This window comes from Peromyscus eremicus, chromosome 8a, assembly GCF_949786415.1.
Source record: "Peromyscus eremicus chromosome 8a, PerEre_H2_v1, whole genome shotgun sequence".
Classification (NCBI taxonomy): Eukaryota; Metazoa; Chordata; class Mammalia; order Rodentia; family Cricetidae; genus Peromyscus; species Peromyscus eremicus.
This window is the reverse complement of record NC_081423.1, coordinates 48,304,247-48,316,665: the sequence shown is the minus strand read 5'-3', so window position 1 is coordinate 48,316,665 and position 12,419 is coordinate 48,304,247. Positions and strand designations below refer to the sequence as shown.

At 47.5% G+C, this 12,419-nt stretch overlaps 1 protein-coding gene across 1 annotated transcript in view; it reads left to right on the top strand.

The window, feature by feature from the left end:
- Arhgap44 (Rho GTPase activating protein 44) overlaps positions 1-12,419 on the top strand; it is a 171,161-nt gene that overhangs the window by 142,781 nt on the left and 15,961 nt on the right. The window contains exons 13-16 of the mRNA XM_059270917.1: positions 2,381-2,461; positions 5,374-5,487; positions 6,032-6,123; positions 7,130-7,310. Of these exons, the coding sequence (XP_059126900.1) occupies positions 2,381-2,461; positions 5,374-5,487; positions 6,032-6,123; positions 7,130-7,310 (468 nt within the window). The remainder of the gene's footprint in view (positions 1-2,380; positions 2,462-5,373; positions 5,488-6,031; positions 6,124-7,129; positions 7,311-12,419) is intronic.

Below are 12,419 nucleotides of genomic sequence, written 5' to 3'. Positions count from 1 at the left end.
AAGAGAAGAAAGGATGTGAGAGCTGGGCGACAGAGAGGAGTCACTGTGAAACACTGGCTGCTGGGTAGGACATGGCCCTTGGACTTAAGACTCACTGCAGTTATGGCTCCCTATACAAGACCTCATAAGATTGGGCCGGCAAGATAGTCAGCATTCCAGCAGGATGAACTAACTGAACTCAGTGGACTGCAGACTAATAAAAAGGAAAAGCCATGGCGACGGGACGGGGACTTGCTGGAAGAGTCCCAGGGGAGTGGGATGCGGTGTGGAGATAGATATGACCAACATGTATTGTATATGTGTGTGAAATAGTGAAAATATCAATAAAATATATTTTTAGAAACAAGAGTTTATCAATCTAATGCAAACTTACTGGGACTGAGGAGGCATCTTTGGGAACCTGGTAAACTAAGTACCTCCATGGTAGAGTGTGCCAAGATGGAGGAGGATGCAGGGTTCCGAGGCTAGGAGGCCATCCCCAGGACAGACACCCTGGCTGACTTCTCTGATAGGCTGTTCTCTGAGACCTCTGTCTCATGGATACCATCAGCCTCACCTTAAATGTCAGCGCCTAAGAGAAGCCTTCCCTGGCAGCCTCCCTCCCACTGCCTATTGCTTCTGCGCCAGAGAGAGTGTGAATGTCTAGGGTGGTTGGTATAGCTGATAGGTTAGGGACTCCTCTGAGGGTCTCTTCCCAGCCTGTAGAGGTGTTCCTGGCACAGAGGGACTCATTCTAATGTCTGTTGACTTACATTCCTTGAAAGGTCAGGTATCATCTGCCCTTTGTCAAAAGATAAATTCAGCTTAAAACCTAACAGTTTTCCTTTCCCACTTTATAATGGAGCAGCACTTGATTCCACAGAGCAGAATGAGTTCTTGCAGTGAATGAAGGAAGAGGGGTTGGCTTTGCAGGCAGAAAAGCCCCAAGAGACAGAAACAACAAAAAGTCATTGTTTTAACGGGACTCCTCACGGAGGCAGAGTGGGTGTTCTGACCGGCTCAGGAACACCGGTCTTCCTAGGACTAGTTACTGCAAGACTATTGTTTTAGGAAGCTGGTCCCCGTTCTCATCGTTTACTTTTGATTGTGTGGCTAGAGCACCGTGGCCCCATTCCAGCCTCGTCTGCTCTGCCAGGCAGAGCAGTGCCAGCTGTTAGCACAATTCTGTCACCTTTAGAAAAGTTGAAGACTGGAAGAGGACATGGGGCCACTGCCACAGAAAGTGCCTTCACAAGGGATGGAGGGACAGCAGTGGTGGCGACAGCCTCAGTGCCACTATTTCATGTGGATTGAGAACCTCGCATACACCAGCAGCAGGGCCAGGGTGGGGGGTGGGGTGGCACTTGGGTCACATGCTGGTTCAGACTGTTCACACCAGCTCTGTGAGGCAGGTGTTGCTCACAGAGGTCAGAGCTCCCACCAGGCCAGGGAGCGGAAGGGCTACACACAGGGTCCAGATCAAGGCCCAGTCTGACCAGGCATTGCAACAATCTGTCCTGTTCCTTCCTGCTCATAAAGGAGCTTTTAGCTGAAGGTTCTTGCAGAGGTTGCTTGCCTCTATCTCAAGGCAGAAATGAGGGGCAAAAAGAATTTGTCTCACCTTAGTCAAGGTCAGTAGAGGACCCTAGGGGCACCCAGAAGAGACATGTAAAGGTGATGGCTGTCTCTTAGGTGTGGCACTCACTCTGCTGCTTTTTACTCCTTAGATCTTCTAGAGAAAAGATTGTTCTGGCGTCAGACTTTTCTGATCATGTAGGCCTGGGTGTAAATTTTTATAAAACTTAGTCCTGTAAGTAATGCTTTTAAGTCTGAGAGATTGATAGTAAACTCATAGAGTAAATTGTTATATATAAAGTGGAAAACCTTTTAGCTAGTGGAAATGGTCCACTCACAGAAGTTAAGTTTCAAAGGTTGGATTTATTTATGTCTATGTAATTTATTTACTCATGTTATTTGTTGAACATTTAGTTTATGCTGGATATGGAGGAATTTGTTTTGCAGTGAGTAATGTCTGTTGAGCTGATGATCTGCAGGTTGAAGTGTGCGGCAGGGTCAAGTTCCCCCAGCTGGTGTCCTGTGTTCTCCCAATAGCCCCAAAGCCCTGTGCTCCACGATCGTCTGGCCTCGTGATCTCACTGTTAACCTGTTCTATTCATTCACCTGAGACCTGTGATCCATGCAGATGGAGTTTCGTTAAAATAGTGTAGGGCAGGACTGAAAGAGAGCGTAGGAGGGGAAGTGCTAACAGCCACGTGTATTTAATTATAATAACTTGCAGTCATTGACTCCAGTGTCCATGACAGTGACTGGTTACAGAGACTGGTGATCGGTGCTGCGTCAGATTGTGTTCAACCCATGGCTTTTCCTGTCCATTTCTCAGTATTCAGGAGCAAGACAAGAGACTCCAGGCTCTCTGGAATGCTTGTGAGAAGTTGCCCAAGGCCAACCATAACAACATCCGGTAAGTGAGGAGTGGAGAAAGTCGGTTGGGCTTGCATGAACCCAGCTGGCCTGTTGCCTGGGTAAAGATCATGAAAACGATCATGCATGGTCATCCTATAGCATCCATGGTACCATGAACATGCATGGTCCATTTTAAGCTTCAAACAACCTGTGAGGTAAGGCAGGGGCAAGATTTTGCTGCTAAGGAAAGGGACAGAAGCCACATGTCATCAGGGGCTACCCAACAGCCATTGGCTAATTTATGAAGTTTTTCGGTTTGTGAAGAACAAGGAGTATTGCACACCCTCTTACAGTATTTGAGGTTAATGGACATCTAACTGACCTACTCTGGAGCCGAAGGAAGCAGGTATGACCTTGAGCTAGTCCTAGGCAGGGTGGTGACTGTCTTCTCTCGGAACCACTTAGCTTCTCGCTGCCTCTCTGCTGCAGACCTTCCCCACCCTTGGCTTCTCTTCCTTCCCTTGCCTGTTTCTCTCTTGCTTGCTTCCTCTCCTCCCCGTTTCTTAGGATGCAGATTTTCAGCTTCAACTTCTGCTTCCATCTGCCTGATAATTCCCATTTCCCTGTGTGGTGGTGTGGCTGTTCCTCAAAGCACTAAACCCCAAATTACCACATGATGTGGCAGCTCTGCTTCAGAGCATATGCCCAAAGGAATTGAAAGTGGAGACTGGAGATGGATGCACCCACATTCATAGCAGTGAGATTCACAGTAGCCAAAGTGGAAATAACCTAAGTGTCCCTAGGTGGATAAATGGATAAATCCAATTTTTTGGTGTGCACATATGGTGGAATTGTGGTCCTTACAGTAACATGGATAAAAAAGTTTGGTTCCATATATAGGAGAGAATTGAGAGTAATTGGAGTCACAAGTACTGAAGGTGGTTACCAGGGCTGGGCAGAGTGGAGAATGCAGGGGTTAATGTCCAATGTGTACAGTCTCCATTTGAGGTCAAGTGGTCCTGGAGGTAGATAGATGGTTGTCATGGTTGCCTAGCAATGTGGATGTAGCTGTAGTACTTCAGTGTATGCCTACATGCTGTTGGTTGTTTTCTTACTCTTTGTCTCTTTGCGGGGGTCCACTACCTACCTCTCAAATAAATCATACACGGAGGCTTATTCTTAATTATAAATGCCTGGCCTTAGCTTGGCTTGTTTCTTGCCAGCTTTCCTTAACTTTAAATTATCCCACCCATCTTTTGCTCTGGGCTTTTCCTTTTCTATTCCTGGATACCTTTCTTTGTTTCTTACTTCATGGCTTGCTGTGTAGCTGGGTGGTCGGCCCCTGGGTCCTCCTTCTCTGGCTCCTTCTCCTTCTATATATTCTTTCTGCCAGCCCCGCCTATTCTTTCTCCTGCCTTGTTATTAGCCATTCAGTTCTTTATGAGAATATCAGGTGTTTTAGACAGGCACAGAAACACAGCTTCACAGAGTTAAACAAATGCAACATAAACAAAAGTAACATACCTTAAAATAATATTCTACAACACCTACAAATGGATAAAGTGAATTGTAGATGTATTTCATTAAAATTTGCATTTAAAAATATTCTGATCCAAGTCATGTATGCACAACTCACTACATGTTGGTGATCTCAACCCTCAGCCACTGGCCAGGATCCAGGTTGAATGTTCTCAGAGATCCCACATCCTGGTCCAGTCCTAGGATGCTTCTCAGAGGTTGAGACCTAAGCAGGAGTGGCTGTGGATAGAGCTAGTACAGGAAGAAGATGTTGAGTACTGGGTTGGACACCCGGCTCCCCAAAGGCAGGTGCGCTGACTGCTGGCCTGTCAGGAGATGAGTTGAAATCCTCCAAGGAGCTTCCTTTGTTGTGACCCAAGGGTTAGGATGGAAGCTTTTTGTAGCTAGGAGTACAGAAGAAAACCCACCCCTGGGGCCTCTCAGAAGGACAGGGATACTCTCAGTGTGGCGTTCCCAAGCCATTGGGGGATGGGGGTTACCTTGTTTATAGCTTCTTCATTCTCTTTTAAAAACTAAAGTTACGGAGACATAATCCACACACCACTGTGCCTTTCTAAAGGGGACATTTAGGATTGATGCTCTACTTGCAGAGTTGTGCACCTGTTGTTGATAGTGTCCGATTTTAGAGTGTTTTTAACCATTCCACAAAGAAACCCAGTCCCCAGTCCAGCCCAGCAACCACTGATCCGCCTTCTTGTACTGTGCACTTGCCCGTTCTGGATATTTCACATAATGAAGTAGAACTACACCGTGTGGCCTTTTGTGTCTGTCTTCGTTGGATTGCCATATTTCCAGGGCTCATCCATGTGACAGAACATGTCAATTCTTCATTCTTTTTTATGTCTTCCTAACATGCTACATAAATGCACTCGCTCCTTGAAGGGCATTTGTGTGGCCCCAGCTCTATGACTAGTACACATAATGCCTCTCTGGGTGTCTTTTTGGCAGCTTGTACACAGACCTATTTTTCTTGGGTGTATTCCTAGCACTGGAATTGCTGGGTCATGTTCTGTCTTCACTGGCTCTTTCCAGGAAGCCTGGGTGAGGGTAATTACAGCCCAGCCTGTGGATAACCACAGACACTGGTCACACAGAGAGGTGACAGGTGGTTACACAGGAGGTGACAGGGTTTGGTGATGGATACACCTTGATCATCCAGTACTAAGGCACAAGGACAGATGGGGCCTTTTAATGGTCGTTCACTAGAGTGGATGTGAGCATCTAACTGGGTGACTGCTGGGTCTGTCAGCTTTGGGGAAGAGAATCCAGGATTCCCGTTTCCTGAGGTGGGGGATATTTCTTCATATATTGCTGGATCTATGAGTCTCCTTGTCAGGAACATCCTCCACAAGAGACGTTTCGATTAGGTCCTGCAGGACTCTGGCTAGTATTGATTTCTAGTGAAACCCAACTCGTCTCATTGCCTTTCAGGTACTTGATCAAATTTTTATCCAAACTGTCTGAATATCAGGATGTAAACAAGATGACTCCCAGTAACATGGCAATCGTCCTGGGACCCAACCTCCTGTGGCCACAATCAGAGGGGTGAGTACAGGAAGAAGAAGCCCCCTAGGGTGCCAGGCATGGGCCACAGGGCAGGGGGCCTGTTAGCTCCAGGTCTGTTGTGGCCTACTCCTTCTTAGGGTCAGGAGAGGGAAGATAATTCTCTGCAGCTCTTTCTCACTGACGGACTCTGAGCTCTGGATCTGAGGAAGGTATTCTCTGATGAATCTAAACCAGTGTGGAGGGTGACAGAGGAGGGCAAGGACATGATGGCACCAAGCAAGGCAAGCTCTCTTGGACCCTCTGGAGGCATGGAGGCTAGCTCCTGGCATCTAGACCTGAAAGGACAGTGGGCTGTCTTCAAGATGCAGCTGAGTTGAAAAGCAGACAAGCTCCCCTGTGCTGAGAAAGCATTTATGGATATTGCGTGATCACCAGGAGGGATGGTGTTCATCAAGCTTCAGAGAAGCAGCTGACAGATCTGGGCCTGCAGAATTCCAGGCCAGGGTCCTTTCTCGAGCTTAGCGGAGCTTAGTGCTGTCCCTCTGCCTCAGCTGGTAACCTCTGTCCCCTGCTCTGCTTGTAGGAACATCACCGAGATGATGACCACGGTTTCACTGCAGATTGTCGGCATCATCGAGCCCATCATCCAGCACGCAGACTGGTTCTTCCCTGGGGGTAAGTGCCAGCACTCACATAGTGGGGACAGAGGAGCAGAGGAGGGGACAGGAAAGTCACTGTGGTCTCGGAGCCTGTGAAGCCAGGGGTGTGCACCCAGGCTTTGGCTGGCGTTTTCACTCCTCCTGAACACACCTACCAGGCCTTGGAGTAGAGTCTGGGGTGCTCCCCTCTCTATCCCTACAGAGGAGACATTCTGGCACCCAGGTGTCTATGCCCTCTGCTAACCAGGTCCATAGATTCTCCTGACCTAACATCTATACTATGGTTTATTCACATCTACAAAACGTGAGCAACTGTCAAGAGCAGAGTGGCCCTTAGCTCCAAACTCTTCACTTTCCCAATGCAGAGGGTGGCTGAGCCTGAGGCGTGCATGTGGAAGGGAGTGGAGAAGCCCTTCAGTTTAGGGCTCAGGCATCACCTGGGCACGGCCTTCCCCTGACTCAGATGGTGTTCTCTGAGCTGCCCCTCAGCACATAGAAACAGGAATCCAAGGCAGTGAGTTACTTTCCTTGCGCCTGGTTCAAAATTAGGTACTTGATACAGTTCTCTACGAGGGAACTTACAAGATGTTCTGAGCCACGGAAGTGTTATGGCACGTGTGATCTCTTTACAGAGATCTCTGCAGTGATCAATTTACAGAGACAGCAGTTGTAAAAATATTTGCTAAAACAACAACACACTGATCTGTACGTCATGTGTAGTAAATGTTGAGGGTGAGCTTAACGCCACTAACTTGTGTGAGGATGAAATGTGACTAAGGCTGGGATCCCAGCATCATCGTTCAGCAGTCACAGCTGACCCGGTTATCTTCCTCTATTACAGGCCACTCTGGCGATGACATAGTCTCTTTGCTGGCTGGTCAGTCTGAGGGATGAATATCACTAGGTTAGCTGGTGTAGACTGTGAGGTGAATGTTTCTCAGGGCAGCGCATGAGCGACTCTCACCCAGGAAAAGGTGAGCCATTAACAAGAGATCACGTACACTGATCCTTTCTCCCTGCAGAGATAGAGTTCAATATCACAGGCAGTTACGGGAGTCCGGTCCACGTGAACCACAACGCCAACTACAGCTCAATGCCCTCCCCAGACATGGACCCCGCTGACCGGCGCCAGCCAGAGCAGGCCCGCCGGCCCCTCAGTGTTGCTACCGACAACATGATGCTGGAGTTTTACAAGAAGGATGGGTATGAGCTAGTGTCTCTTTTTCAGCATTGGGGATATTGCTTTGGGGGAGGGTCTATTTAAGAAAACCAGGATTGACAGGAAGGCTGTACTTATTAATGGCACTGGAGGTGGCGTGTAGCAGTTCCTTTGGGACCTCATCCCTGATGCTTTTGTCTGTGCTGTCTGGGACCAGTGTCATTGGCCTGCCTCTCTTTGGGCCAGAGGTAAGTACAGCCTTCTTAGCTGACCTGCTTGCTATCGGTACGATTAGTTCTTAGCAAATCAAGAAATGTTGGTCAATGCAGGAAATTAATTTACGAATCATCAGCTTTCTTTTTCTTTGAGACGTCGTCTTATGTAGCCCAGGCTAGCCACACACCGTCCACACACACAGGCATGACCTTAAACTTCTAATCCTCCTGTTTCCACCTCCCAAGTGCTGGGATTCTAGATGTGTCTCTGCAGCGCTGGGGATTGAACGCAGGGCTTTGTGCATGCTGGATAAATGTTCCGGGCAGCGGAGCCACACCCCCAGCCCATAAGCTCTTTATTTTGATTCAGAACACATAGATGTGTTGTTGGGAGTGGAGCCCGGTGGCATGATTCATGCTTTGCCTGTGTGAAGTTAAATCTCAGTATTATAGCATTTCCAAAAAGAGCCAACACGGATAAATGTGTGGCCATTCCCACCTCTTCGTCGGCTTCGCCTTAACTCTAGGCCTGCCGACCTGCCATCTTGAGCGGCAGGCTGTAATGAATAAGTTTCTCTGTGAGGCAGGAAAGAAACCCAGGAGTGGTTCACGTATACAGCTTTGTGTAGGTTTCTCAGGGTCTGCCCACATGAATGCAATTCAAGTTCAGCCAGATTAGTGGGTGAGTGTGAGAAGCAGCCGCTCCATGCACCCATTAAGCCAGTTTACATAATGCCTAATTACACCATGTGATCCCCTTAGTGAGCAACAGAGGCCTAAGCAGGTTACATAACCCACTCCAGTGAGTCATGGTGAGCGGCCACCCAGGGACCGCAGAGCCTGTGGACTGATGAGAGTCCAGCCCGTCAAGGGTGTCAGGAGTGGATTACTGTGGTTTGCCAAGACAATCAATTAAGTAAACTGTGACTAGGAATTAAAAACTAGGTACATGCAATCACTACTACAACTGCTCCTTCAGGGCGGGACCATGGAGCACCAAGTCAGAGTGTCTGAAACTCAGATGATAGGGACTAAAGCAGCCAGATCTCACTCTTCCCCCAGGAACCACCAGGATATGTTGCAAAGGCAGATGCTAAAAGGTCCTTGGGGGACCTGTGGAACAGTGGGAATCAAATTGTCCCTCCTCCTCCTGCATGGGAGTTGGCATTGGGGGCTGGAATTTGCAAAGGAGCCCTAAGACTGTGTCCTGTGATGTGTGTGTGTGTGTGTGTGTGGGGGGGGAGGCAGTTGTCCTCAGTGGGTTACTGTCCCTGTTTATGACCTTGCTCAACACAGATAATTTGTGAGGTGCTTGGGGTTATTTGCGTATGTGTACATTTGTGTTGTTCACTACCTAGCAGGGAGAGGGAAAGTAGAAACTCTTAGATATTCAAATATGGAAGGGAGAAATCTTTACCAAAAAAGTAGCAAAACTAGAGTTGGAGAGAGACAGAAAACTGGAACGCACATTGGTGTGTGTTTCTTTTAAAGCTCACTCTGAGCGGCAGCCCAGTCCCCATGTGACTCCTCACCCAGCCATCAGGATGCCCTCCCAGATAGATGCTGGTGCTGGCTGAGCCATAGAGAACACCACAGAACCACTGGGCTCATCCAGGTCTATTGACCTCCTGCAGTGTACAGATGTGGCAACAGCTTGGCCAATGGCATTTTAAGCTGATGCCACCTCTCTGGTGAGGTCCTGTAGCTTCAGTATACTGGGAATGAACTATACAGTCTGTGCCCTGCTGATCTAAGGTTGGGACCTGTGTGAGGCTTGGTATGTATAGACACTTCTGCTAAGCCTGGTAACCTGAGTTTGATCCCCAGATCCCATATGATGGAAAGAGAGAATTAATTCTCACAAGTTGTCCTCTGACCTCCACACGTGTGCTATGGTACATTTACACACACACACACACACACACACACACACACACACACACACACACACAATCTGAAAGTTTATAAATTCAGAGTTTTATTTCCATCGTCTACCCTCCCAGTCTATGTATTACTGCAATACATGAAGTAAGATGTATTGTGTATGTTTTAAAATTTGTGTTCCACAGCAAATAAAATGGAAAACATAGTTTAAGCTAACCCTCAAAGAGCTGTCTGACAGAGCATGATTTGCAGCCATGTACCATATGGTGACATTTGGGCAATGATAGGTCACATACATGACTGTCATGTGAGATTTATGTATCTAATGATGCCATAGCCAGCATAGTTTGTAAGTATACTCTGTCATGTTCGGACAAAAATGAAATTGCCCAGTGACAGATTTCTAGGCTCAATGGTCAGTTCTGAACTTTGAAAGAAGGAGGTTGAGGGAGAGGGGAACATTCTCAATCCACTGATAGCAGCAGTATTCAACATCTGTCCCCATTTCTGAGCTCTTAATATATCTCGAGAAAAAATGTTAAAGTCTTTTAAATTGCCCATTGAAATGTTGACATTAAATAGATGTTTTGCCCAAGATAAAAAGAAATTGTAAACTGTATATCAATAAAATCAGAAAAGTTAACAGATAGACTGGATAAAATTGGGCAGAAGTGGGAAGTTTTCTGTCAGTGTCAAGAGTATCTTTTGGGCCAAATGCCTTCTAAATCCTAGATGTCATGGAAGCAGCTTGCTCTCCACGGGTCTGATCTTGAAGCCTTTCTGACTCATAACACCACAAGTAGACTGTCTTCAGTGAGTCATGGGTCAGAGTCAAGAGCTCACATCTGTGGTTTTCATCATGACACACAGGATGATGGCCACCCACAGATATGGCGTCCAAATCTGCAACCTGTATATATTGCTTTATTTGGCACGGGTCAGCGGGAGTCTTTGCAGGAATGATTAAAGTAAGCATCTTGAAGTAGGAAGTTCAACTGGCTTCTCAATGGTCCCTCTAGGACATCATTTACAGGAAGGAGGCCAGGAACTACACTGCACTAGAGCTGTGAAGGTTGAACTGAGATTTAAAGGTTGGCTGACACCAGAAGCTGGAACAGAAATAGATCACATGTCCTCTAGAGCCCTGAAGGGACCACAGCCACACTGCTGGTGAATGGACCATAGTGACAGAGAATGTGGAATCTGCTTCCAGACTGTATGTTTCCATCTGTCATTTGCTAATTTCGTGGCACCTATCACTGCAGTTCCAGGAGCCTAATACAGCCATTTACTGCAGCTGCCAGCAAGTAGCATTCTAGGAAAGATGGCAGCAGACACTCCAATTGTCCTTGCTCAGTGTTGGTGTTTCAGTGACCTTGACTGGCATCTGAGCTAGCCACGGTGATGTTCCTGGCTGAGGACAAAAGGTGTATTGTGGAACTTCTGAGACTAGCCCTATAGGTTCTTCCTATGTCTCTGGGGACACTCAATCTTGGAATGTAGCTGGTGCAAAGTCCAAGCATCCCCCAGAGGGAAGGATCTATCCCAAGGGAGCAGTGAGCTGGCAGCCAGCTCAATTTACCAGCTCTGTCAGGAAGTCTCAACTTTTGAGTGACATCCCCGCATCTTTAAGGTAACAAAGCAGTACACAGGGCCTAGAAGGATGGTGGTTCAGCAGTCAAGAGCACTGGCTGTGCTTCTGAAGGACGGAAGTTCAATTCCCAGCATGGTTGGGTAGCTTACAACCACCTGGAACTCCTGTTCCACGGATTCAAGTGCCCTCTTCCCGCCTCCATGGGCACCCTTACATGTGCCACACACAGAAGCACACACATATAAAAAAATAAATCTTTAAAGTAGTGGCCTGCCTGGACCCTCTTCTGCCACCGAGGCATCCTGATCAAGCCTTTTCCTTGCCTCTTAAGTACTTGATATCTTTGTCTATCAACACAATGCCAAGTTCTTGAGCTAACTCTGCGAGCATAAAATAGACTAAAGCCTAACTGGCCAGTGACACCTGATGGCCATCAAGGGTTCCCTCTAACTTACAAACCCTTCTTCAGGCAGGAAGGTTGTGACCCTTCATAGCCAGGTTCCCTGTCCTCTATCAGCTTGTTCTCCACTGACCCTTTCAGCCAAGATGACAGTTTGACCGTCCAGGGCTGAGCACTGAAAAGTACAGATGTTGTAGTCAGATCTCTGCTAATATAACTGAATGCCTGAGAGAGTCAGCTGAGGAGGAGGGAAGTGTATTGTGGGTAATGGCTTCAGGCTTGAAACTGTTGCTTGGCCCCATTGGTTGCCTTAAGGGCCAGTGTGTACATAGAAATTCACAGCGGAGGAAGCACAGAATAGAGGAGGAGGGATCCCAATAGCCACTTCTGAGACACGCTGCTGGCAACCTAGCATCCTATGGGACCAGCTCCTAAAGGGTCCATCATCTCCGCGGATGGCCAGAGGTCAGGCTTTCAGCACATAGGCCTTTGGAAGACACGTATCCCAACCATGCCAGGTGGGGTTTTGTGAACTTCTCCCTTAATTTTAGTTCCGTACTCCTGGAGTCTTCTATTAGGCTCTCAGGTTCCTGTCTTCAGAAACCCATCTTGGCTGGTCTAACAGGCCAGAGCCCAAAGGACAGATCAACAGAAGGAAGAGGAGCTCTGAGTCACCCTACTTCCGTGCTTTATTGGTAGGGAAGGAGGAACTCTGATGTCAGATGTTAAACCCAGGTGGCATCTTCCCAGTGTCTCCATCTCATGCTGTCTGTCCCCAGTTTACCCCTTAATAAACACAGTCCGCTCCTTTACTAAGCAGACATTTTATTTTGTTTTAGACCAAGTCTCATCATGTAGCTTTGGCTGTCCTGGAACTCACTATGTAGACCAGGCTTGAACTCAGAGGTCTGCCTGCCTCTGCTTCCTGAGTGCTGGCATTAAAGGTGTGTGCCGTCATACCCACTTAGACACCTTTTTTTTTTTTTTTTTTTTTTTTTTGGTTTTTTCGAGACAGGGTTTCTCTGTGTAGTTTTTGGTGCCTGTCCTGGATCTCACTCTG